This window comes from Toxotes jaculatrix, chromosome 12, assembly GCF_017976425.1.
Source record: "Toxotes jaculatrix isolate fToxJac2 chromosome 12, fToxJac2.pri, whole genome shotgun sequence".
NCBI lineage: Eukaryota > Metazoa > Chordata > Actinopteri > Toxotidae > Toxotes > Toxotes jaculatrix.
Window position 1 is genome coordinate 10,952,857 of NC_054405.1, and position 23,517 is coordinate 10,976,373.

Consider the following 23,517-nt stretch of genomic DNA (forward strand, 5'->3'; position numbering starts at 1 on the left):
ATGGGTGCAGTCCTAATGAGCGCCTTCCTCTGTGCAGACTGAATAAAAAAAACCCTGCATGTTTAAGACACACTCAGATTCTTAGTAAATATGGATGAGTTAAAGCAGAGGACAAATTACAGGTTTCTGTGAAAATGCCATACCCCTAGAGACAGAGACTGCCACATTACAGTATCATATGAAGGTGGCACAACTGAAATAAAAAATTATGCAACACCAACTGCTACACCCTTTTGCTATTCAGAGCGCCTGCATGCATGCATGTCTGCATGTTTTGCAGCAGCTGTGCCTGCGTGTGTATATGTATGTGTGTGATGCACATTGGCTCTGTTTCTTGTTATCTAGTCAAGTCAGCATGAATAAAAGCTGAGGGAGCACAGTGATTTAGTAATTAATATTTTACTCTGTCTGCCACTCTGCTTAGAGACTGAGAGTGAGAGGCTGAGAGAGAAAAAGAGGAAAAGGGTGAGACAGACGATAAGAGGGTTCACACAAAGAGATGAAGAGGGTCGACTAAAGATAGACGGATTCCACGAGCAAGCCACTGAGTTAAGCTGGACAGATAGTCAGGGAAATAATGCAATGTGTATTGTGTAATCAGCATTGTTTTGGAGGCTGCAGATGGGATGAATTCAGCCCCCTGCTGAAGACAGAAAGTGTGGCTTTGACAGATCCAGCTGACTCTCTCTCTCTCTCTCTCTCTCTCTCTCTCCCTGCCTATGTCAGAGTGTTGTGACAGGCGAGTCGTCGGTGTTGTGGGAGTAGCAGTCTTAAAGTGCTCATTATCCTGTAAGGCTTCATTCTGGGGGGCAAACAAAGGCTGCTGTGAAATTGCAGCCTGTGCCTCCTCTCGGGTCACACAGTATATTCCATGCAAACACATGCACAGTCCGTAACTGCTACCTTCAGTTTACCTACTCGACCCTCTGCAAGACCCCGACAAACACATGGCGTGTAGTTAAAATATTGCTAATGATAAACACACAGGTGCATGTGAACACAACAAATCCAGCTGCCAGCTTGAAGATAGGATGCTGAATGAGACAGGTGATAGAGGTGTTGAAGAACCTAAGCTAACCTTTTACTCTGTGGCAGCAACCATTTTGCTGCTATAGCATGGGCAAGATGTTTGTGTATAAGAACAAGTGAATTCAAGTAGATAGAAAAACAATATATGCAAGACAAAATATGCAGTATTAACAATTACACAGAGAATACCTGGTTAAACACACTCATGCTCATTGCAAACAAACTCTCTTCCCTCTTCCTCTGGTTTCTCTGGGCACAGCATGAAAACTTTAGGTTGTTTACATAACCATGGTTCTCTGCACAGCATGAAATGTGAGACACAAAACAAATGCTATGAAAGAAAGCACGCAGCTCCCAACACATAGTGGCACACTTGAGCTTGGGCCTTCCAGTTTTTGTTACCACACTCAAACAGAATAATATTTAGATAGTTTGGTGATGATAGTGTGGTGCATAAGCATTTTACATTGTGCATAAAGGGACAATAGACGTGTCCACGGGTGGCGTAAGTGACCGCCATGTGTCCTCCAGGCCTTGAAAGGGTGCCAGGTTTTGAGAAGCAACATTATCAGGCAGGTAGAGCCAACTGTTCAGGCAGCTGTTTGTTCTTAGCTCAATGCGGTTTTGCAATGAGCACAAAGGATTTGTACCAGAATGATCATCTTAGTGTAGTTTTTTTTTTTCTGGATGTTTCTGTCCATCAACTGTTTTCCTTTGGGGAAATTAATGGTAGTCTTTACTGAATGTGTCTTCCTCAGGTAACAGGTTCTCGCTGACCTCCTTCGGAGCTCTTTACATCTCTGACGTTCAGAAGGAGGATGCCCTCTCTACATACCGGTGCATCACCAAACATAAGTACAGCGGCGAGACGCGGCAAAGCAATGGAGCCAGGCTCTCCGTTATGGGTGAGCAGCTTTCTGTTGTCAGTTTAATTCATGCTGCTCTGATATTTCTCTTTGTCCTGACAAAAGATGACAATGTCTCACCCTCTAGACCCCAACGAGTCCTCACCCACCATCCTGGACAGTTTCCAAGCAGGGGAGGTGTATGCAGGCCAGAGTATTGAGCTTCCCTGCATAGCGGGAGGTTACCCCAGCCCCACCGTGCGCTGGCTGAAAGATGGTCGCCCACTGCCCTCAGATGCCCGCTGGACACGGCGTTTGACAGGGCTGACCATCAGTGACCTCAGGCAGGAAGACAGCGGCAGCTACGCCTGCGAGGTCACCAACAGTTTTGGCTCAAAGGAGGTGTCTGGACAGCTTCACGTTATAGGTGTGTGAGACACACACAACACACACTCGCAAACACCCTGACAGACTCCCACGCTGTCTTCTCAGTGAATCAGCCTGGCAGACAGACACATCCACAAGCGCCTTTCTTTTTGGTTCGAGGCACACATATAAGTCACACCTAGAGTGTGTCTGTAACAAACATGTGTGTGAGCTGTATGATGCCCCGTCATATCAAGTCTCAAAAAGAGAGACAGGGTAGTAATTCACTGAGACTGAATCCGTAACACAGCTGCCAGCACCATTCACCATCAGAGAGAAAGAGGGTGGAGAAGACGGAGATAAAGACGAGGGGTCACAGAGGGGACCATCAGACATCCAGACAGTGCTGGAATTACATTATCTACAATGTAATAACAAGATAATAAGAGTGGCAGAGATAAATGTACATTGTGTAAAGTATACAAAGAAACAAAGAGCTGGAGAAGGCGAGACAGAGGGAGAGAATAAAGAGGCGGTAGGCTTTGCCAGTGGGCACATCATGGCAGCACACTCTGTGACTCTGACAGGGAGGGGGGGGGGGGGGGGGGGGGGGGGGGGGGTTGGGAGGCACAGCAATGCCCCCCAGCATACACCACCAGCTGCCTTATTGCTCACTGACATTTGCACACACACACACACACACACACACACACACTGTCTCGCACACACAAAAAAACACTGACACACACAAGTGGACAGAAATGTGAAGAGATATCTCCAGCTGCTTTTTTAATGAGTGCGTCAAACTGATTGAGTCACCACTGCTGATTGTACTCTCTCTCTTTCCCCCCATCTCTATGATTGTAAACGCCTCCTGTGTGTATGCATCCACGTGTCATGTTTTGAATCCAGTTTAATGATTTTAGTCACTGAGAAGATGCAAAAATTGGTATCTTTTCACAATAAGATAAACCAGTTAATAGAAGTCTTAATATATATAATAAAAGCCTTAATACCTGAGTTATTAACCACTATTAAATTAATCAGTAACAACTAATAAACTCTTTATAATAATGGTACCAGAGAATTCTATAACCTTTGAACTCAGAACAAAAAAATGTTTTCTGTGGTCAACAATAATACTTATTTGTAATAATTCTATTTTTAAAGTAGTTTTACTAATGACACAAAACAAACAGTGAAACATAAACACAAAAAGACAGAAACCAAAGGTGTTTTTTCTGTTTACGTGTTCAAACAAACATGTGGACCTATTTTGTGACCTTGTGCATCCTTCTCTCAGATCCACTACGTGTGACCTTGTCACCTAAGAATCTGAAAACAGGCATCAGCAGCACACTGTTCTTTACCTGCACTGTGGAAGGCTCCCCAGAATACACCATCACCTGGTACAGGAACACAGAACCCATCGTCCCAGACCAGCACATCTCCATCCAGGGACAACACAACGACACCCTGCAGATCACTGCAGCACAGAAGTTCCACTCTGGGGCCTACCAGTGCTTCGCCTCCCGAAAGGGCCACACTGCTCAGGACTTTTCCATTATTCTGTTAGAGGGTATGTGGACAGAGATTGTCAAGGAAGTACAGGTTCTGTTTAAGCAGTCATTTTATGACAGCACTGCAACAGCAATATGACAGGAAACTATGGTCTTTAAATTTAAAGCTTCTACTGTCACTGTCGACTTTTATTCTTAATTTAAATACTGATGCATAAATTGTTTGCCACTGCAAATCTCATTGATAGATGCATTATTAGGACACCACAGAGCTGTTTACCACGCAACAATCATTTAAAAATGAAACAGAGATGGTGTTTTCAATAGATCTACATTGTTGAACATTTTGCTTTTGCCTTTATCAACCTCTCACCTCTGTCTTCATGTCCTTGTCGATTTTGTCTTTTTATCTCTCCATCTTTCTCTGTTTCTCCTCTTAGATGGTACTCCTCGTATTGTGTCTTCCTTCAGTGAGCGGGTGGTGAACCCCGGCGAGCCTTTCTCCCTCATGTGTGCAGCCAAAGGAGCCCCACCCCCCTCCATCACCTGGACGCTGGACGACGAGCCCGTGGTGCGAGACTCTACCTACAAGACCAGCCAGTACACCCTGTCAGATGGCCTGACCGTGTCACATGTCAACGTCAGCAGCCCGCTCATTCGAGATGGGGGGGTGTATCGTTGCGTCGCACGCAACTCGGCCGGTAGCGCCGAGTACCAAGCGCGCATAAACGTAAGAGGTGCCTGTCTGCTTTTCAATATAAATGCACTCTACACCTGACTCAATACAAACACACAGGGGCTAGTGAGAAACATAGATCACATGCATTTCACACACATCTATCTATCTATCTATCTATCAGTCTGTCTTGCCCTACAAACGCAGAGAGCAGTAAAAAAAAAAAAAAAAAAAAGAAAAAGTAAATAAATGCAGCAATGTTAAGAAATAAAAAAATTTCAGGCTGAAAACTACAAAACATGTAGAAGAAGGACTAATACCTTCATCCAAAATGTGTTCTTTCAGCTTCCCTGACCATTATTAACTAGTTTGTTTGGGGAAAAAAACACTTTATTTTGAATATATTACTTAGAGACCTAAATGTTAGTCAATAAAATGAATTTGATGCATTTAAATGTATGATGTACCACCCAACAGCATAAAATCAACTACATCCAAAAACTGAGATGGCACTTCCTGCTCCTCAGCTAAGCTAGTTAGCTTTAGCAGACGTTTAGCTGCTTTTTTTTTCTCCACTAAACTGGATGTTGCAGTTGTCTCAGTTTAGTTATATGGAATACCAACCTCAGTTACCAAGATGATGGTTCATCCAAAGATATGTATTTTTCAGCAACAGGTAACAGCTAAGGAAAAATCAGTAAATTAGCACTTTTTTAAGCATTAGCTAAGGGTAGCTGTGGCTATCTTATCACCTAGCTATAAATAACTATCTCTCTTGCCCAAGGGGGGAGTTGTAGGTTTCAGCAGTGAGGATCACTTCCGCGTTCAAAAAGCTGCAGTTCCTCGGCTGCCGCTGGGGGCTGGCTCCAGAAGTGAGCAATTCTCCATTGACCCCCATGTTAAAATAGCCAGCTTTACAGCCTAAAAACATATTTACAGCCTGGTACATTTTTTGTTTTTGGTCGCTATTGATAGTTTCCACCTCCGTGAACACAGTGGGGGGCGGGTCCCATAGACAGGCACTGGCAGTTAGCTCTTTGCTAAAGCATCGGCTGGGCTAGGCGGCTACATCCAAAGGCCTCCGGCTACCTCCAGCGGTTGACAGGGGCTGCAGTGTCTGTGTTTGTTTGCCAATGTTCGGACAGGTTTTTGTGACAGTATGGCTTGTTGTAGTGTAGACTGTACTAACCGACCGTCAAAGGAGTCTGTGTTGCAGTTTTTTCGGTAAGTACATTTCTCACTATTTTACCTGGACGTTTGCACTTATTAACATGTATTAGAATATTTTGCCGCTGGCTTATGACTTAATTGCCGATTTATGGTCGCTGCTGATACAGATAGAGGACCAGAGCGGATAATGTTAGGAACGCTGCTGCGGTGTGTTCCGTTTATTGCAGGAATACTAGGCTACAATTTTACTTCGTCTTATTTTTCTGTATAAAAAGTCTGACATTGCATGGACAGAGCAGCTCCGTCAGTAAGCGGCTGCTGTTGTTTGTGTGCTGCTGTAAGTGGATAGTGGATGGAGGCAGCGGTGAAAGCCGGTAAATATTAAATATTAAACATTTTAATATATTATTATCATTATTTTTTATCGTTCATTCATTATATATATCATTAATAATAATGACAATAATAATAATGTTTTTAACTTTTTAATGTATTTTATTAATATGAAATAATAATGATTGTTTCACAGTTAAATAAATTTCTAGTAATAAATTTACCCCCACAACTCCACCAAACCCTGCAGCATCTAAAACCTCTTTATCTGAAACGGTTATGTTTAAAACACAGCAGCAACATTATGATCTCTGTTGTATGATGTGTGTCGCGGTTACACGGGGTCGAGCTAGTCGGTTCGGACTCGGGGATTGTCGTGTGGTGGATGTAGCTGCGTGTAGCTGCCGCTTAGCTTGTTAGCCTAGCTGATTAGCTGATTAGCCTTAGGCTAGCTCGGTTGGCCGGCCGGCTGACTGACCCCAGCTGACCCGTAGAGTAACCGCCTCTTCGCCAAATATGGAAAGTACACTCCCACTAAAATTCAAGATGGCGCAGCTCAAATGCCCATGGTTTGGTCACAAAAACGACTCCCCGAAACCCATGGGTGACGTCACGGGTGTTACGTCCATACCTTATACAGTCTATGCGCTTGCCTTAGCTGCCATTTTGTTAGTTTCTCTGTTCAACAGCAGCTACTGAAGTCCACAGACTGTTTTTACATTCATTTACATGTTTCTTTTTTTCATGGAAATTATACATTGCTGTGGTATATTAATTATTTATAAGGATAAAACAGAAATTAAAAAGTCAGATTTGGGTCTTACTGTAACCCAATTTTGTCCAAATATGTAACATTAATTACTGCATTTTGGCTTTATAGGGTATCTGTCTACCTATCTCTCTTTCTAGCTATCTGAAGGTATTTTAGAAAAATACACACAATCACTTAGACACACAGAATATTTGATTAGGCTACAATCAACAAATATCCTCAATCAGATTTTAGTAAAGGGAGCACAACTAACCTCCCTCTCCACCTGTCAACTTGCCCCAATCACTCTATCCCTCAACCTTTATCTCCTCACCTCCTGTCTCCGTGGCTGCTCCCTTACTCTGCCATGACCTCCCTCACCTCATCTGCCCCTCTCTCCGACCTCTGTGTCTCTCTCTGTCTCCTCCCTCCATCCCCTCCCTCTCTTCCCTGTGTCTCCAGGTCCACCTCGAATCAGACCCATGCGGGACATCACTGCAGTGGCTGGCAGGAACACCTACATAACATGCCGTGTGATTGGTTACCCATATTACTCCATCAAGTGGCTGAAGGACGGCATGCAGCTGCCGGATAATCATCGTCAAGTGGTGTTTGAGAACGGCACCCTGAGGCTGACGGACGTGCAGAAGGGCGCGGACGAGGGCACCTACTTGTGTAGTGTTCTGATCCAGCCCCAGGTGTCGATCAATCAGACCGTCCACGTCACTGTCAAAGGTAAGCAAGAAGAGAAGAATGGATTCAAATGGATAAAACTGCACTCAGCAATGTTTTTAGGTAAAACTATGCCCATCTTAGCAATCCCAATCATGAAGTGACCCTGCCACCAATTGGGATGTATTGTGGCTTCACCCTATTTTCCTAACATAAGTATCCCTGCTTTAATAGGCACTTCTTTGTGCATAACTAAAATGTCTCTGAAAAAAAGTATTGAGACCAACACTTTCTTTGCCTTTCAGACAGGTGGGGTTTGCAAAAAATAACCATGATGTGTGCAGTTTACAGATGCAAAAATGATCTGTGAATATCAGAGTATGCAGTCACTGCCATTTGGAGACACCAATGTTCAAAGCTGTCGAGTGCAGCTTTACACTAATGCCTTACGACAGAGGTAGATGGTGTTTTATGATAGATTTATGTTTCACTTTGCATCTGTATTTTGTTTAGTCTGTGAGTTGGGTCACGATGGTAGCAGGGCAGCTGCAGAGGTGTTTAAGTGTGAGCATGTGCCTGCGTGTGAGTGTGTCTCTGATTTAATTAGATGAATAATAATGAAGCCTAGATTAAATCCCCCAGATGTCTCAGCTGTAGTACCCCCACCCCAACCTCCATTACTATGGCAACGGAATGACTTCCTCCTGCCAATTGGACTCTAACCAGAGCAGCTATTATGGGCTGCAGGAGATGGGGGCTGAAGGGGGGAAGAGAAGAGGGGCCCACTGGCCAATGACCTTCCCTCTCTCTCAGCATTGCTCCAGATGGCCATACTGCCACTCTTCCACATCTATCGCTGCCTGTATTCCACTGACTCTCTGCACTCTTCCTCTCTCCCCCAGTGCCCCCGCTCATCCAGCCCTTTGATATCCCCTCTACCTCAGTGGGGAAGCTCATGTACATAGCCTGTGTGGTGTCATCTGGGGACATGCCCATACGCATCACCTGGCACAAAGACGGCCAGCTCATCGTGCCAGGCTCCGCCTCTGGCGTCGCAATAGAGACCAAAGAGTTCATGAGCTCCCTACAAATCTCCAAGGTGACACTGAAGCACAATGGAAACTACACCTGCATCGCCAGCAATGCCGCCGCCACTGTCAGCTGGGAAAGACAGTTGATTGTTACTGGTGAGGGACTGAGCGAGAGGAGAATGCCACAGCGATGATGAATTAGGTCAAATCAGATGTGATAACTAATGTGCAGAGGGACCTTAGAATTGTACATGTTATTTTAAGAACACTTCCATTTTGTACCTTTTACGTTGAAGTTTTTATTTCAGTTCTATCATCGGAGTTCATTGCATCCTTTTGTTTCTCAGTGCCACCACGCTTTGTGGTGCAGCCCAACAACCAGGACTGTATCTATGGCAAAGCTGGGGTTCTCAACTGCTCCGTGGAGGGGTATCCACCACCAAAAGTCATGTGGAAACATGCCAAAGGTAAAGTCAGCACATCACGCCGACAATATTGCAATAATAAGATCATGTGAGCAAAGAAAAATCAAGGCAGTAACATGCATTTTCTTTGTGTTGTGTGGTGCAGGTGTAGGAAACCCTCAGCAGTACCACCCGGTCCCTCTAACAGGCCGTATCCAGATCATGTCAAACGGCTCTCTTCTCATCCGGCATGTTCTTGAGGACGACCGAGGGTACTACCTCTGTCAGGCCTCCAATGGAGTGGGCTCAGACATCAGTAAGAGCATGATCCTCACTGTCAAGAGTAAGTGTCAGTCATTTTCTATTTTGCTTGGACACACTTTCTTTCATAGCATCACATCTCTTGGCTTGTATACAGAAATAAGTCTCAGCTTTTGGGAGAGGAATCAACTCCTTTAAGGTGCACTTTTGCCCCAGGCAAGTGCGGCCTGTACTGAACCCAACAAAATCTTGTCTGTCCTGCACATCTTTAACTAGAGCTATCTTTGATATCGATTTACGTGTTCCGGCTGCCTGTGTGTGTGCTCCTGAATGCTTGGTGGGGGAAAAGGGCTGATGAATTAGTGATGAAAACAAAACCACAGGAACCCCTTCAATCAATAATCTATGTCTGAGGAAATGAGGAGAAGAAGAGAAGCAGGAGTATGGAAAGAAGAAAAGAAGAGGGCAGACAGGGAGGAGGTAGTCTAAGAGGGCCAGCGGGGCTTGAAGCGTGAAATGAAAATGGAGAACGAGGGGCAGAAATAGAGATGTCTATACATCTGTAATATATCCTCGGTTTCCAATACCACATCCCTGTTCCCTCATCTCATTACTCCCCATAATACTATTCGCCACACTGACATGTGTCTGTGATTCTGCTCAGTTCCTGCCATGATCACCAGCCACCCCAACACCACCATGGCAAGAAAGGGCCAGACCAAGGAGCTGAACTGCACGGCGCGGGGCGAGCAGCCCATCATTATCCGCTGGGAGAGAGGGGACACTGTCATCGACGCAGAGAGAAACCCCCGTTACTCCATCACCATCAACAAGAAGGGGGACGAAGTCATCTCCACCCTAAAGGTCAGATACAGAATACTGCACTGAGCAGACCCTGCAATCAAAAAGTGTGTTGTGTGAATGAGTGTTTGATGCTGTAAAGAGAGTCATGGAAATGGACTAGCTCGGCTCCATACAAAGCTAACAAAATCTGCCTGCCGGTACCTCTAAAGGTAACCTCTTAACATGTGACATGTTGAGCGAGCTTTAGAGATGCTGGTAGGTGGATCGTATTATTTTCTGCAAGCTGTTTCCCCATTTCCAGTGTATAGCCTAAGCTAGTGTAACTTGCTTGCTGTAGCTTCATATTTAGCGTTACAGACATGAGAGTGGTGTTGATTTTTTTCATCTAACCCTCTGCAAGAAAGTGAATAAGCATATTTCCCAATATGCCTGGGCTATTCCTTTAAATGACTACACAATGAAATTTAGTTTACGCATATTTTATTCAAAAGGCATTTAATTTTCTGAGTTCACGGATTCAGGTTTCTTAGGCACAATATTGATGTGAATGTACTGTATTATTGCAGGAGGTGTGTGTGATGTGTGTGTTGCTGCTGTGGTGCATTTTCCGTATATTTTTGAGGCACACTGGAACCATGTCCTGTTTGTGTTGATGCTCACAGCTGAACCCAGCCGAGCGAGGAGATTCTGTCTTCTTCTCCTGCCATGCCATCAACTCCTATGGAGAGGGTCGAGGGCTCATCCAGCTCACTGTGCAAGGTATCTATACCACACGCTATACAGTACATGTCTTATGAAACTTCTTTTATTTACTAAAGTGTTAGGACTCATATCATAGTACATACGGTTATATAAAACAGTCCAGTAGGGAAATGTTATAGAATCAGCTCTGGTGGTGAAAAGCTCTCACCTCCCCTCTCTCTCTAACACACACACAGAGCCACCAGATCCCCCAGAGCTGGAAGTGAGGGAGGTGAAGGACAGGAGCATGAACCTGCGCTGGATCCAAAGGTTTGATGGAAACAGCATCATCACCAGCTATGACATAGAGTACAAGAACAAGTCAGGTAGGTATCCTAAATTTAAACATGTTCTTGAGATTTTTTTTAGATACATGTCTTAAAAATCTGAAATGTTTTGAATTTTTTTTTTTTTTTTTTACAGACTCTTGGGATCACATGTACACAACGAGGAACATCTCACCCACCAACAACCAAGCCAACATCGTAGAGCTGCACCCGGCCTGTGTTTACAGCATCCGCATGTACTCCTATAACAAGATTGGCCGCAGCCTTCCCAGCAAAGAGCTCACAATCAGTACTGAAGAAGCGCGTAAGTGTTTGTGATTCTTCTGTAAAAATCACACACCTGTCGTAATTTTTCCATGTGTGGAACAGGGCTGTGCAAATTGTCAGTAACACTTTGTCTGGCATCTTCCATCAACAGCGCCTGATGGGCCACCAATGGATGTAGTCCTCCAACCAATGACATCCCAGAGCATACGGGTTACATGGAGGGTAAACTCACTACTGTTATTACTTTACTGCAATGTATATTACTACACAGTGCTTATTTCCAAGCTTAGCGACTATGTAAATCACTATAAAATGCCAAGTGAACACAAACGACCACTTATTCTCATTAATTTGCTGAACTCTTGTGTTTTATTTTTGCTACTATTACTGTACATATCACTGTCAAATTCTAAAACAATATTTCACCAGTTGAACAGTGATTTCAATGCACCTTAACTGGGATTAGGTTTGATGTGTGCTGTCACATTAACTGCTATCACCACGTTTCTTTCAGGCTCCCAAGAAGGAGCTGCAGAATGGGGTGATCCGAGGCTACCAGATTGGTTACAGAGAGAACGGTCCAGGCAGCAACGGCCAGTACAGCATAGTGGAGATGAAAGCGACAGGGGACAGTGAAGTGTACACCTTGGACAACCTGAAGAAGTTTGCCCAGTACGGAGTAGTAGTCCAGGCTTTCAACAGAGCTGGGACCGGCCCATCCAGTACTGAGATCAACGCTACCACACTGGAAGATGGTAGGAAAAGTATATGGCAAGATGAAGAAAAAGGAGAGTAGACTACCGGACTCAGTGTAGGAGAGAGTGAGGGAGGGCAGAAATGAAAAGCATGGGGCGTATATCTATTTGATTTTTCAATAAAATAATACTACAGTCAAGTGCAAAAACAGGATGGCAGACAAGTAAATCAACGCAGCTAACATACATACGTATAGACACACATGCTCAAACAAAATGGTAGAAATGAATTTTCAGCACATCCCCCATTATTCTTTCGACTTTAATTAGCACTCTCATTAGGCTGGTAGAGAGCGAGAGAGGAACAAGGAACCCCATTATTCTCTTAATGTCTGCCCACTTTACCTCCTTTTTCTCCTCCTCTCCTTTTCTTTAACTTCCTCTTCCTCTCGTTGCTTCCCTTCTCATCTCTCTTCTATTTTACATCTTTTTATTGCTTATATTTTTTCTACGGACCCTGTTTGGACAGTAATGATAGACACCCTGACCACAGTAACAGTAATGGTAACAGATTAGTATATAGGCTGGAGCTGCCCCTACAACTGCAATTACCTTAAAGATGAACATTGTCTGCTTTCAGATTTTATCCTCCACATCTCAGCTCACCCCACCCACCTCATCTGCATTTTAACCCCTTAAGGTGTGGCTGTTTTACTATTCATGTTGATCTCTCTCTCTTCCTCTCTTCCACCGACCCCCCGTGCTACACCTCCTCTCCTTCCCTTCCTCCATGCTCTAAAAGCAAGCAGTGAACAAGGAGCTATTGAGAGCTAATTTGAGCTTATTTGACTGATTTATTTCAGTAGAGACTGCCTGTGGGTTGTGGTGTTGAGTAGTCATTAATTATCAGTGCTTCAGCCGCCATGCTTAATCAGCCAGGTCTTCTTAGCAACAGCAATAACCAAGGATTTTTGACAAGTAGAAATCATTAAAACAACCACAAAGCTCGCATTTGAATCGTGTAGCGCTAACACTCGCCCCCTGCTCTCTCCAGTGCCCAGCGAGCCTCCGCAGAACGTGAGAGCCATCTCGGTGACGTCAGACGAGGCGGTGATCACATGGGCAGAGCCTCCACGGCTGACGCTGCACGGTGTGCTGAAAGGCTACCGGGTTGTGTTTTGGTCCCTCTTCCCTGACGGAGGTGGGTGCTGTGGGGGCCAGACCCAGTGGCCAATGCAGAGTAATTATCACCTATCTCATTCTAAACTTCCCCACCTTCCCGCCCACCACCTACCTCTCTGTCAGTGTTGTGCGTCAGAATGTGTTAATGTGTGTCCGCACCTCTCTCATAAAGCACTTCCTGTTCTTTTGTATCTTTGGATTTGTCTATGTTTGCCCTTGTTGAGGTTGAGATTACAGTACTGTAGTTGAGTGTGTTTGTGCCTGTTCAACCCTGTTTTATAAGTTCATATATACAACATATATGTTGTATATATACTACTTATACACTTTAAAAATGTTTCATTGAATTCACTCAATTTTAATGTTGAAAGTGGTTGCACGCAATACATTCATCTAAATCTAGACATATTTTTTAAGTTGGCTGTACTAGTAATTTCAAATAAATTATATAAGCACTTTCGGCACGAAAATTCTGAGTATTTGTTACTTTTTTGTATTTCCTTAGTAATTCTAACTAAACCCATGTTTAATTTACTTAAATTCATTATGTAATTCATATATTGTGGTTACATAATTTGTTATTGTGCTTTAAATTAAATTGTTTTATTCTACATTATGTAAAATATGTTAATTCAATTCACAATTTTATTTATAACAATCAAAATGCATATGTAGATGTGGGGGTGGCCGAGAAACCCAGTATACAACAATGAGTTGTGGCAGTCTGGCGCAATTCCCAATTCCATTTTATTTGACAAAATTAGAGTCTTGTTCAAAAACTCCACAGTAAAAAATGCACATTGGGCCAACCAGAAAGATAAAAGTAAAAAATTCTCAAGAGCACTTCTCAAGAAGAATCAAAATAATTAAATTGTTTTATGCTACTGTCACAGGGAGACCCCGTGCACATGTGCCTTACATGTGCTCTTTCTCAGGTAGATTTTATCAGAATGTTGATCCTGAAGTGCTGGTGGTGATGTGTGTGGTATGAACATTTGGAGGAGGGGGTGAAGGAGAGAAGTCACACTGTGATCGTGTATTTGATTCATTGAATTTAAATTTTGTTGACCTGTCTCCTTTGTTGCACTTCTTCCTCTGTGAGACCAGGAACAGCCAAACCTGAGCTGGAGCGGTCCATTTGGTTAAATAGAGGGGTTCACAAGGGAAGAAACCAAGTGTGGTAGAGTGGGAGGGGTGTTTTGTCTTTTGTGGTGAAATGACCTAGATAAGTATCTTGTTTAAAAAGAAATATGTGTTTTTAAAGTAAGTTTAACTGAACTTCTATTTGATAATATGTTATTTAGTATTGGGATTATTGTAAGTGTGTTGGAAGAGATAATTGATATTGATTTCTTGGTGCAGTCCACCAGTATAAAAGTGAGGAGGCTGTGGTGGCCGGAGCCTAAAGGAGAGAAGCACAGCTCCTGAACACATCTCCAGATTATAGCTCCTGCCATGGGCCCAAACTTTAAGAGCATAGCCAGAAAAGCAGTTCAGAGCAAATTCTTTTGTTCTGTATTATTTTGATTCTTCTTGAGAAGTGCTCTTGAGAATTTTCCCCCCCTTTTTGCTTACTTTTATCTTTCTGTTTGGCCCAATGTGCATTTTTTACTGTGGCGTTTTTGAACAAGACTCCATTTTATTTTCAAATAAAATGGAATTGGGAATTGTGCCAGACTGCCACAACTCATTGTTGTATACGGGGTTTCTTGGCCACCCCCATATCTACATATGCATTTTGATAAAAAAAAAATTGTGAATTGAATCAAAATATTTTACATATGTAGAATAAAACAACTTAATTTAAAGCACAATAACAAATTAGCTAACCACAATATATGAATTACATAATGAATTTAAGTAAATTAAACATGGGCTTAGTTAGAATTACTAAGGAAATCAGAGTAACAAATACTCAGAATTTTTGTGTTGGAACTACTTACATAATTTATTTGAAATTACTCAAAAATATTAAGTACAGCCAACTTAAAAAATATGTCTAGATTTAGATGAATGTATTGCGTGCAACCACTTTCAACATTAAAATTGAGTAAATTCAACGAAACATTTTTTTCAGTGTATGTTTTGTGGGAAATGACTTCCAGAAAACCACAATAATTTCATAATCTTATCCGAGTGCTTTAGTAGCCCATAAACCTGGCAAAATGTGGGGCACAGCACTCAAATCCCAGTCTCTGCTTTAACACCCTTCCTGCAACTTCTCCTTACAAATGCTCCCTTGCAATCCAGGCAGTAATCACGTTTCCTACAAAACACTTTCAGCAAACCAAGAGTTGGTCTGTGTTGCCCTCTTAAACAAGCGTTCCCTTCCCTCAGAATGGGGAGAGATGCAGAATATCACCACTACACGTGAGCAGGTGGAGCTACGAGGACTGGAGAAGTTCACCAACTACAGTGTTCAGGTGCTGGCCTACACACAAGCCGGAGATGGGGTCCGCAGCAACGTCCTGTATATCCAAACCCGCGAGGACCGTGAGTATACACTCAAACAGAAACTCAAAACAAAAAAAAGTATTAGAATCGAATTTATTCATTCATATATTTAATGTGGAAAAGTATAAGAGGTGAGGGTACAGGGAGATGGGAGGTGGGAGAGGGGCAGATAAAAGAAAGAAAAAAAAAACGGTGCTGAGCTGTATCTCAAACCCATGACAAAAGCTCATTTATGTTGGGAACCTCCATTAGCAGTGTTAATGAGAATTAAGAGGCTTTGGTCCATGGCTCAGGGCTGAGGGAGGCCTGGCGGGAGACACTGGGGAGAGAGGAGGGGTGCTCTTTGGAACCATATAGCATCCAGAAGTCAGCCATCAGCCCGGGCCTGCGTCTCTTCCACCAGCCCTCTTGCCATAGGCATAAGGATTATCTCCTTTTGGATTAGAGAGAATTAATTTTGTGCTTACACCATTGGAGGCGGGATTACAGCCAGATCCATGTCTCTTTATAGAGGAGGGGGAGGAGGAGGGACCTGGGGGTTGAAGATGGAAAGATAGAAAGGTGATCACATAGCTTATTCTTGTCTGACAAAATAAATAGAAAAAATAGAAATGTCATAGCTAAAAAGTGTATTAGCCCTTTACTGTGACATATCCTCCTCTGATTGGCACAGTTGTGTATAGTATATTCGTGTAGGTGGGGCTGTTCACTCAGCACCATTGTGCCTCTTTTCCTCATCATCGCAAGAGCCGTGCTGGCTGTGCAGCAGCCTGTCAGCAATTTTTGGGCAGATTTTGGGCACCAGATGGGGCTTAAATCCCCCCCCAACGCCACTCCTACTTTGACTTGGAGGTCCAGTTATGATAATGATGACTGCCTCCTCTTCCCCTCCCCACTGCCACCACCATCATCCCTCCCCCAGGAACTGCACCTATCATTCTTGCCATTCTTTCATCCCCGCCTCCCTCTTTTAAAACCTGCCCCGCTACATCTATCCTTTCTGAGTTTTTGTTGTTTTTATTCCCTTCTCGTGTAATGTGTGGGGTAAAGGAGTCAGAGTCCATGGACTGCTTGAATGGCCAGGGGGGCCTCGCATACAAGAAAACTGGGGGATGGATTTAGAGGGCTGGGTCTTACACTGCGGTAGCCTCCTTTTTTAGACCCCAGATGAGGCCCACTGTCAGGCACAAGTTATATTTATGTGGGGTTTGAATAGACTGTGAACCCCACACTGTGAGGCCAATGTGACAAACGCATTGTTGTTCGCCTTTAACAGTATCCAGGGTCCTGATGGGTTTTTGTAAAGCGTGCAGCCATTTCGAACTCTTCTTGCGCCTTTAGCTTGTAATAAGAGTATTAAGTGGTGTCCAGTGTCAAGCTGAAGTGGCTAGCAGAGGATCAGACGCTAGTGTCTAATCTGTTTGTGGGTTGGAGAGTTAAGAGAATGCTGGGTGTCACAGAGTCAGAAATGCTGACCAATGTCTGAATGAACATATGTCACTGCCGTCCACCCAAAGGGAGTTCTTCCAAGTCCTCCCAGAGCGGCTTAGTGCAGGATAAGACCACCAATCTGCAAACAAGCCTGCTCACTTTAATAGAGCATCCAACACCCAGCTTGTGTGTACACAAACACACGCACAGAAGAACATACACATCTATGCCGGTCATGCTGATGTTCCTGTGTTTTTTTGTTTTTCTTTTTCTAGTACCTGGTCCGCCGGCTGGCATCAAGGCAGTTCCCTCTTCTCCAAGTAGTGTAGTGGTGTCCTGGTTACCTCCTCACAAACCAAATGGTGTCATACGCAAGTACACCATCTACTGCTCCAGTCCAGGGTCTGGTCAGCCGGTAAGTCCTGGCTCTGTGGGTGTGACTCCTAAGGGGCCAGTAGAAAAGGATCCAGGTGATAAAGAAGCAAGGAATTTGTGAACTAGATAAAAATCTACCAATTGAAATAATTAATTTGTAACCACTCTTATTAATTGAACCTGTAAGTGTGTGTGTGTGTGTGTGTGTATCTTTGCGTATCTTTGCGTGTGTCTCTCTCTTTCACTGTGTTTGCACCATCGCTTTATTTCCTGCCCTCCCAGATGAACAGATGAGGTTGTCTTGGCAACGTGATGAGACGTAGATATGCAAATGAGGCAGAGAACAAGCTCACACATGCACACTGCCACATCAGAAACTCACACACACACACACATATACACAGACATCACATTTCAGTATTTTCTATTTATACACGTATGCGCAGCATTTCAGTTGTGGTTAGATCATGTACACCACAAACACCAGCACACGGTGAAATCTGATATCAGACTAGAATCTCACTTTCTTATTATTCACAAATACTCCTCCTTCTCTGTGCATGAGTGCCATGTAAATGAGCACAGGCAGGGAGGAGAGAGGGAGGGAGGGAGGGGGAAAGGAGGTTGAGAGAGAGAAAGAGACACACCACACACACACACTGGAGGTAGGGAGAGACCGAGGGGAAATGAGAGAAAAAGAGAGGGATGAGGGGAGAGGAAGAGGGGGAGAGAGTGAGAGACAGGCAGGGAAAAAGGGAGGAGCAGGGGAGGGTATCAGTGACATCGAGATGAGAGTGCTTTTGTCCGTCTTTTCATTATCTCCCTGTATCACTCCCTGGATCACCACAACACCGCCGCTATGCTGGAGGAATGTTTGAATGCACCCCCTACACACACACACACACACACACACACATGCATGCACACACACACATCCTCTCCCCCTCCCTCCCACTGTCCCTCCATCCTCTTCTCTTCACTGAGCTAGACAGAGAGGGATAGAGGGAAAGAGGGAAAAGCAAATGGTGAAGGAACTGAAGATGAACACTGAGAGATGAACAGATTAAAGAGATAGAACAGAGGATCGACTTGAGAGAAAACAGTGTTTTTGTGTGTGCGTTGGCATGTGTGTGCAGGTGTGTGTGTGAACATCTTTTCAAAGATGTGTTTGTCGGAAAAATATTCACAGCAGCGCGTAGTTTAATCCAGTGTTGCAGCCACTATTGTTATTTTTCTTAATCCAGTGAATAAATCTCCATATGTGAGATGAAATAATTTAATTAATTGGATGGGATCTGGAATTTATTTGGACTAGTTTGGACTTCTTCTGTCTTGTTCCAAAATTTTGAAGAAAAAAAGGGGAAAACACACTCACTCTCTGTGCATTTTAATTTTATATTTTTGATTTACAGTTTCACTCAGAACTGCTTGAGCACATTTTCTGAAACACAAATTCTCAAAGCATTAAACACATTCACCACATTTTTAGATACATTTATACAGTGAGGCACAACACTTTACGTGTCCTGCATTTAACTTGTGTGTCAAAGGTAAATAAATTCAACAGTGGGCAAATCACTGCTACCAAAATAACATTTTCTTTATTGTTGTTTCAGTAAAGACAATTGAAATTCTACTGATTATACTGTTTCTTGCCTGCTTCAGGATAAATGCCAGCAATCATCTGCCTGACACATCTTGTATAGTTTTTCAAATCACTAAGTTCACAGGGAAATCTGCATAAACATGGAAGTGGAGGCCATAAAGAGGCCATTCATTCGTAGTTGAGGAAGGCCTCTAATACCAACATTGCTCCCATTCCAAGAAAAATTTAAATTAGAGGTCTTCCTCCAAACTTTACATGTAGTTGTAATGCCATAGGCCTTTTTCACGGAGGACATTTTGGCATGTCAGAGTAGAAAAAATAAAAATGATAAAAATCTTATAAAAATATTTAAATACACTTCTTTAATCAGAAAGAGTTTCTTGTACACAAGCTGTCACCAGGTCTGTCATGTCACTGCATTATCATGGTTTGCTAACATGATGCTGCGTGCCCTCTGTCCTAGGCACCCAGCGAGTATGAGGCCAACCCAGAAATGCTATTCTACCGCATCACGCACCTTACCCGTGGTAAACAATACCACATCTGGGCTGCAGCCGTGACAACTGCCGGCCGTGGCAACATCAGCTCAAAGGTCACAGTGGAGCCTGCTGGGAAAGGTGGGTCCTCCAGGCGAGTCTGTAGTGGAGGAGAAGGGTAAAGAGATTCGTGTAAAGGTTATGAGGGAGAGCACTCTAAAGATGGCTATGAAACGGCAACATGATGTCCTGTACATAGATCATCTCTCCTCACTCTCTCTCCTCCACTCTCTGTCTGCTCTCTCCGCTATTGATTGACAGCCGTAGTATTGATTGAGTAGCGGCTATGTGGCAAGAAACACTGTTGTTAATTATGTGGTGATGAACAGGGCCTATCCAGTAAAATGACCCTTGGGGAGAGAAGTAGCAGGCAAGAATCAATAGAGGGGAGGATCTATGGAGAAAAGATAGACTGAAACTAAGAGGTTAGAGGAGGGGCTTCGCTAAAACACTACTCTACAGCTTTTTACTCCTTCAGCAGTAAGTAAAGGCCTTTCCCCTCGGGCAAAGTGCACCACTCGTTCAGCAGACAGCGGCGTGTGGCAAATAGACAACCTAAAGTATAAAGAGAGACATCTTTGTGATTTCTTTTTTTTTTTTGCCTTGTTGTATCTATCATCGTCTGAGTATGAGAGCATGTGTCAAAGAGTTACGTTAATTGTTTCACATTTTGTGTCTTCTCTGAGCAGTCCCAGCTAAGATCCTGTCCTTTGGGGGCACAGTGACCACACCCTGGATGAAGGAAGTGCGTCTGCCCTGCAGCTCAGTGGGAGAGCCCGCCCCCACGATTAAATGGACCAAAGACAGGTCAGAGCTCATCATATACCATTTATATGTCAGCATCATGACACACTCAGACAGACGCTGCTGCTTGTGAGAGGAAAACACAGATAAATATAACTCAGCTTACTCTGAGATGAGGTTGTTAACATTTGTAACCTGTCTGTATGTTGTCAGCGAGGACTCTGCCATCCCAGTGACAGCTGACAGTCAGCGGCAGATCTTATCCAACGGCACCCTGGTGCTGCGTTCAGTCAAGGCAGAGGATTCTGGGTACTACACGTGTACGGCCACTAACACACTGGGCTTTGACACCATCATAGTCAACCTTGTGGTGCAAGGTAAGACGAAACAGAAGATGTATTTGAGTGGAGGACATGTTTGCTCTGTGATATTTCTGCTCTGTTGCTGAATCACTGTCTCTGTGTGTGTACACCCAGTTCCTCCTGACCAGCCTCGTCTGACTGTCTCCACAACCTCCACCTCCTCCATCACCCTGGCTTGGATCCCTGGGGACAATGGAGGAAGCTCCATCAGAGGTTTGTCCCTGACTAAATTTATTGTGAACACCTTGCAGCTCCCTCATGATCAAATAAAGTCGACCATCTAGTTGTTTTTGTGACAGATCCTTTCCAGTGTGCTTCACCCTCTTGCTATCAGTTGTACCAATGCTGCATATAACAGTGTAAACAATGAGCTTAATGTTTCTGGGTAAGAAGAAGGCAAGCTAGAGCTGTTTGTAATTGATTGTCGCCCCCTGGTGTCCAACAGATGTAGAAGCAGCGAGGTTCCTCCACAGTCTCTCTCTTTCTTTTTTTTTGGACTCACAGTAGTTGCATTAAAGTATGTGGGTGTGACGTGAAGCTGTGCTGTGTGACTACAGGATTTGTGCTGCAGTATTCTGTGGACAACACAGAGGAATGGAGGGACGTGTTCATCAGCTCCAGTGAGCGTTCCTTCAGGTTGGACAATCTGCGCTGTGGAACCTGGTACAAGGTCAAGTTGGCCGCCAAGAACAGTGTGGGCTCAGGGCGCATCAGCGAGATCATTGAGGCTAAGACCCATGGAAGAGGTGAGGGCTGGAAGCAAATGTGTCGCAGACAAGAGTGAAGCAGGAAACAAGAGAAAGGGGATTAAACAGACTGTAACTCCCGGGGCCTCATAACATGATAAAACTGTATTTGCTAATTTCTCATTTTTAAATATTTTGGGAACGAATCTAAGTTTGACCTTTGCCAACTCTGTTGTGTCCAAAAAAATAAATAAAAAATCATGAATTAAATCCTAATGTCATACTCCACTGTATTGCTTGGTTGTCATTGCACTTCTCTGTCTAACCTCCTGAGACTTCTGTGTCTTTGTCCTTCTTCCCTACAGAACCAGTGTTCAACAAGGACCAGCCACTGCTCACCCACATCAACTCCACTCATGCAGGGCTCAACCTGCAGGGCTGGACCAGCGGTGGCTGCCCCATCACTGACCTGATGCTGGACTTCAGACCCAAAGGTACTTGGGCCTGGCAGAGCCTCAAGGCCAACTCCACCACTCAGCTCTTCCTCAGCGAGCTACGGGAGGCCACCTGGTACGAGCTCAAAATGAAGGCCTGCAACAGTGCAGGGTGTGGCAACCAGAGCTCCCAGTTTGCCACCACTGACTATGATGGCAGTAAGTGAACCCCACGTCTTTTTCAAAAATGTCCATCACTCTTCTGTCATCTCCATCTCTCACACTAACTTTTCTGTATTAAATCTTTTTTTGTTTTTTTCCTCCTTCTCTCCATAGGTACAATTCCCCCTATTAAATCAGCTCGCGGAGAAGGCGATGATGTGAAAAAGCTGTTCTCCATTGGCTCTCCCGTCATCCTGGTTACTCTGGGTGTTGCTTTGCTCTTCATAATCCGCAAGAAACGCAAGGAGAAGAGGCTTAAACGTCTTAGGGGTGAGTGAAATGAAAGGAGAGAGTTCAATGTTATTGTGTGTAATGGATTAATGTAACACAGAGTGACAAGTTGAAACGATTATCTTCACAGCCAGCCATAATCTAATTAAGATATTGTCTTCTTATAGATGCTAAGAGCCTTGCTGAGATGCTTATCAGGTAAGAGCCAGCTTGCATGGACATTTGTGTAATACATTTTTTCAAAAGCTTTGTAAAAGAAATCAGTATGACTATGTGTGTCATTTCTTTGTGTGTCTGTGTGCAGCAAGAACAATCGCAGCATAGACACTCCTGTCAAGGGCCCTCCTCAAGGACCAAGGCTCCATATTGACATCCCACGTGTTCAGCTGCTCATTGAGGACAAGGAAGGCATCAAACAGATAGGCATGTGGCTGCACATCGACAACAACACAACTATCATTTATCAGTGCAATTCTCTATTAGCTCACATTATATAGATCATTTTTTTTGTAAAACTGTTGTATTTCTTCATCTCTTGCCTGCAACAGGGGAGGACAAGGCAGCGGTGCCAGTGACAGACACTGAATTTAGCCAATCAGTGAATCCACAGAACTTCTGCACAGGCGTGTCCATGCACCACCAAGCCCTCATTCAGAATTCAGGGCCTTTGATTGACATGTCAGACATCCGCCCTGGCACGAGTGAGTTGTGATTTTCTTTTGCAGTTATTTTAAAGCCGAGACATGAAAGAGATTGAGCAGATAAATCTGAGTGAAAACTTTGATCCCTTATTGCTTTGCACATCCACTCACACCCACTTCAGTCATGACAGTGATGAGACAGTATATAGCCTTTCTGACGATCAATACATGGATACACAGTCTCTGTGCTACAAAGCTGTTCTGATCACTGTGACCTCTCTCAGACCCCGTGTCCAGGAAGAGTATAAAATCAGCTCACAGCTCCAGGAACAGATACTCCAGCCAGTGGACACTGAGCCGACCCAGTCAGAGCCAGTCGACAGCCTCGGCACGAACTCTGACCTCCGACTGGCGGACGATGGGCTCTCATGGCATCACTGCAACTGAGAGTGATAGCTACAGTGCCAGCCTGTCCCAAGACACAGGTGGGTCAATCTCAACCAGCACAACTGACACAATGACTCTACTACTCTATGTACTATTACTGCTTTTATCTTATTTCCATTTTTTAAATCAAGAGGTAGTTCAGTCTTTATTGTTAAATTTAAGCCCAATCTCGAGGCATATGGACAGTATATATAAACCATAACATGCATTCTCAAATTAAAAACCTCCTTCCTGAATTATAAGTACTCCATCTTTAACCGCCACGGCCTAACACTAACACTAACTAAACATGATCTAAATCTTTTTCTAAATTT

The 23,517-nt window shown here is 43.9% G+C and overlaps 1 protein-coding gene across 2 annotated transcripts in view; it reads left to right on the forward strand.

Moving 5' to 3' along the window:
* The window catches only part of LOC121190591 (Down syndrome cell adhesion molecule-like protein 1 homolog), a 51,647-nt gene that overhangs the window by 26,799 nt on the left and 1,331 nt on the right, over positions 1-23,517 (forward strand). Inside the window, exons 4-31 of one of the 2 annotated variants that reach the window (XM_041051447.1) lie at positions 1,788-1,934; positions 2,023-2,301; positions 3,544-3,819; positions 4,201-4,497; positions 7,153-7,425; positions 8,265-8,549; positions 8,741-8,860; positions 8,964-9,140; positions 9,723-9,922; positions 10,525-10,621; positions 10,801-10,929; positions 11,027-11,194; positions 11,309-11,379; positions 11,672-11,912; positions 12,907-13,092; positions 15,372-15,527; positions 17,195-17,334; positions 19,364-19,517; positions 20,126-20,243; positions 20,394-20,557; positions 20,657-20,755; positions 21,100-21,288; positions 21,594-21,881; positions 21,999-22,154; positions 22,283-22,313; positions 22,420-22,538; positions 22,664-22,816; positions 23,041-23,241. In XM_041051447.1, coding sequence (XP_040907381.1) covers positions 1,788-1,934; positions 2,023-2,301; positions 3,544-3,819; positions 4,201-4,497; positions 7,153-7,425; positions 8,265-8,549; positions 8,741-8,860; positions 8,964-9,140; positions 9,723-9,922; positions 10,525-10,621; positions 10,801-10,929; positions 11,027-11,194; positions 11,309-11,379; positions 11,672-11,912; positions 12,907-13,092; positions 15,372-15,527; positions 17,195-17,334; positions 19,364-19,517; positions 20,126-20,243; positions 20,394-20,557; positions 20,657-20,755; positions 21,100-21,288; positions 21,594-21,881; positions 21,999-22,154; positions 22,283-22,313; positions 22,420-22,538; positions 22,664-22,816; positions 23,041-23,241 — 4,914 coding nt within the window. The remainder of the gene's footprint in view (positions 1-1,787; positions 1,935-2,022; positions 2,302-3,543; positions 3,820-4,200; positions 4,498-7,152; positions 7,426-8,264; positions 8,550-8,740; positions 8,861-8,963; positions 9,141-9,722; positions 9,923-10,524; positions 10,622-10,800; positions 10,930-11,026; positions 11,195-11,308; positions 11,380-11,671; positions 11,913-12,906; positions 13,093-15,371; positions 15,528-17,194; positions 17,335-19,363; positions 19,518-20,125; positions 20,244-20,393; positions 20,558-20,656; positions 20,756-21,099; positions 21,289-21,593; positions 21,882-21,998; positions 22,155-22,282; positions 22,314-22,419; positions 22,539-22,663; positions 22,817-23,040; positions 23,242-23,517) is intronic. The other variant, XM_041051448.1, reaches the window with a different exon arrangement.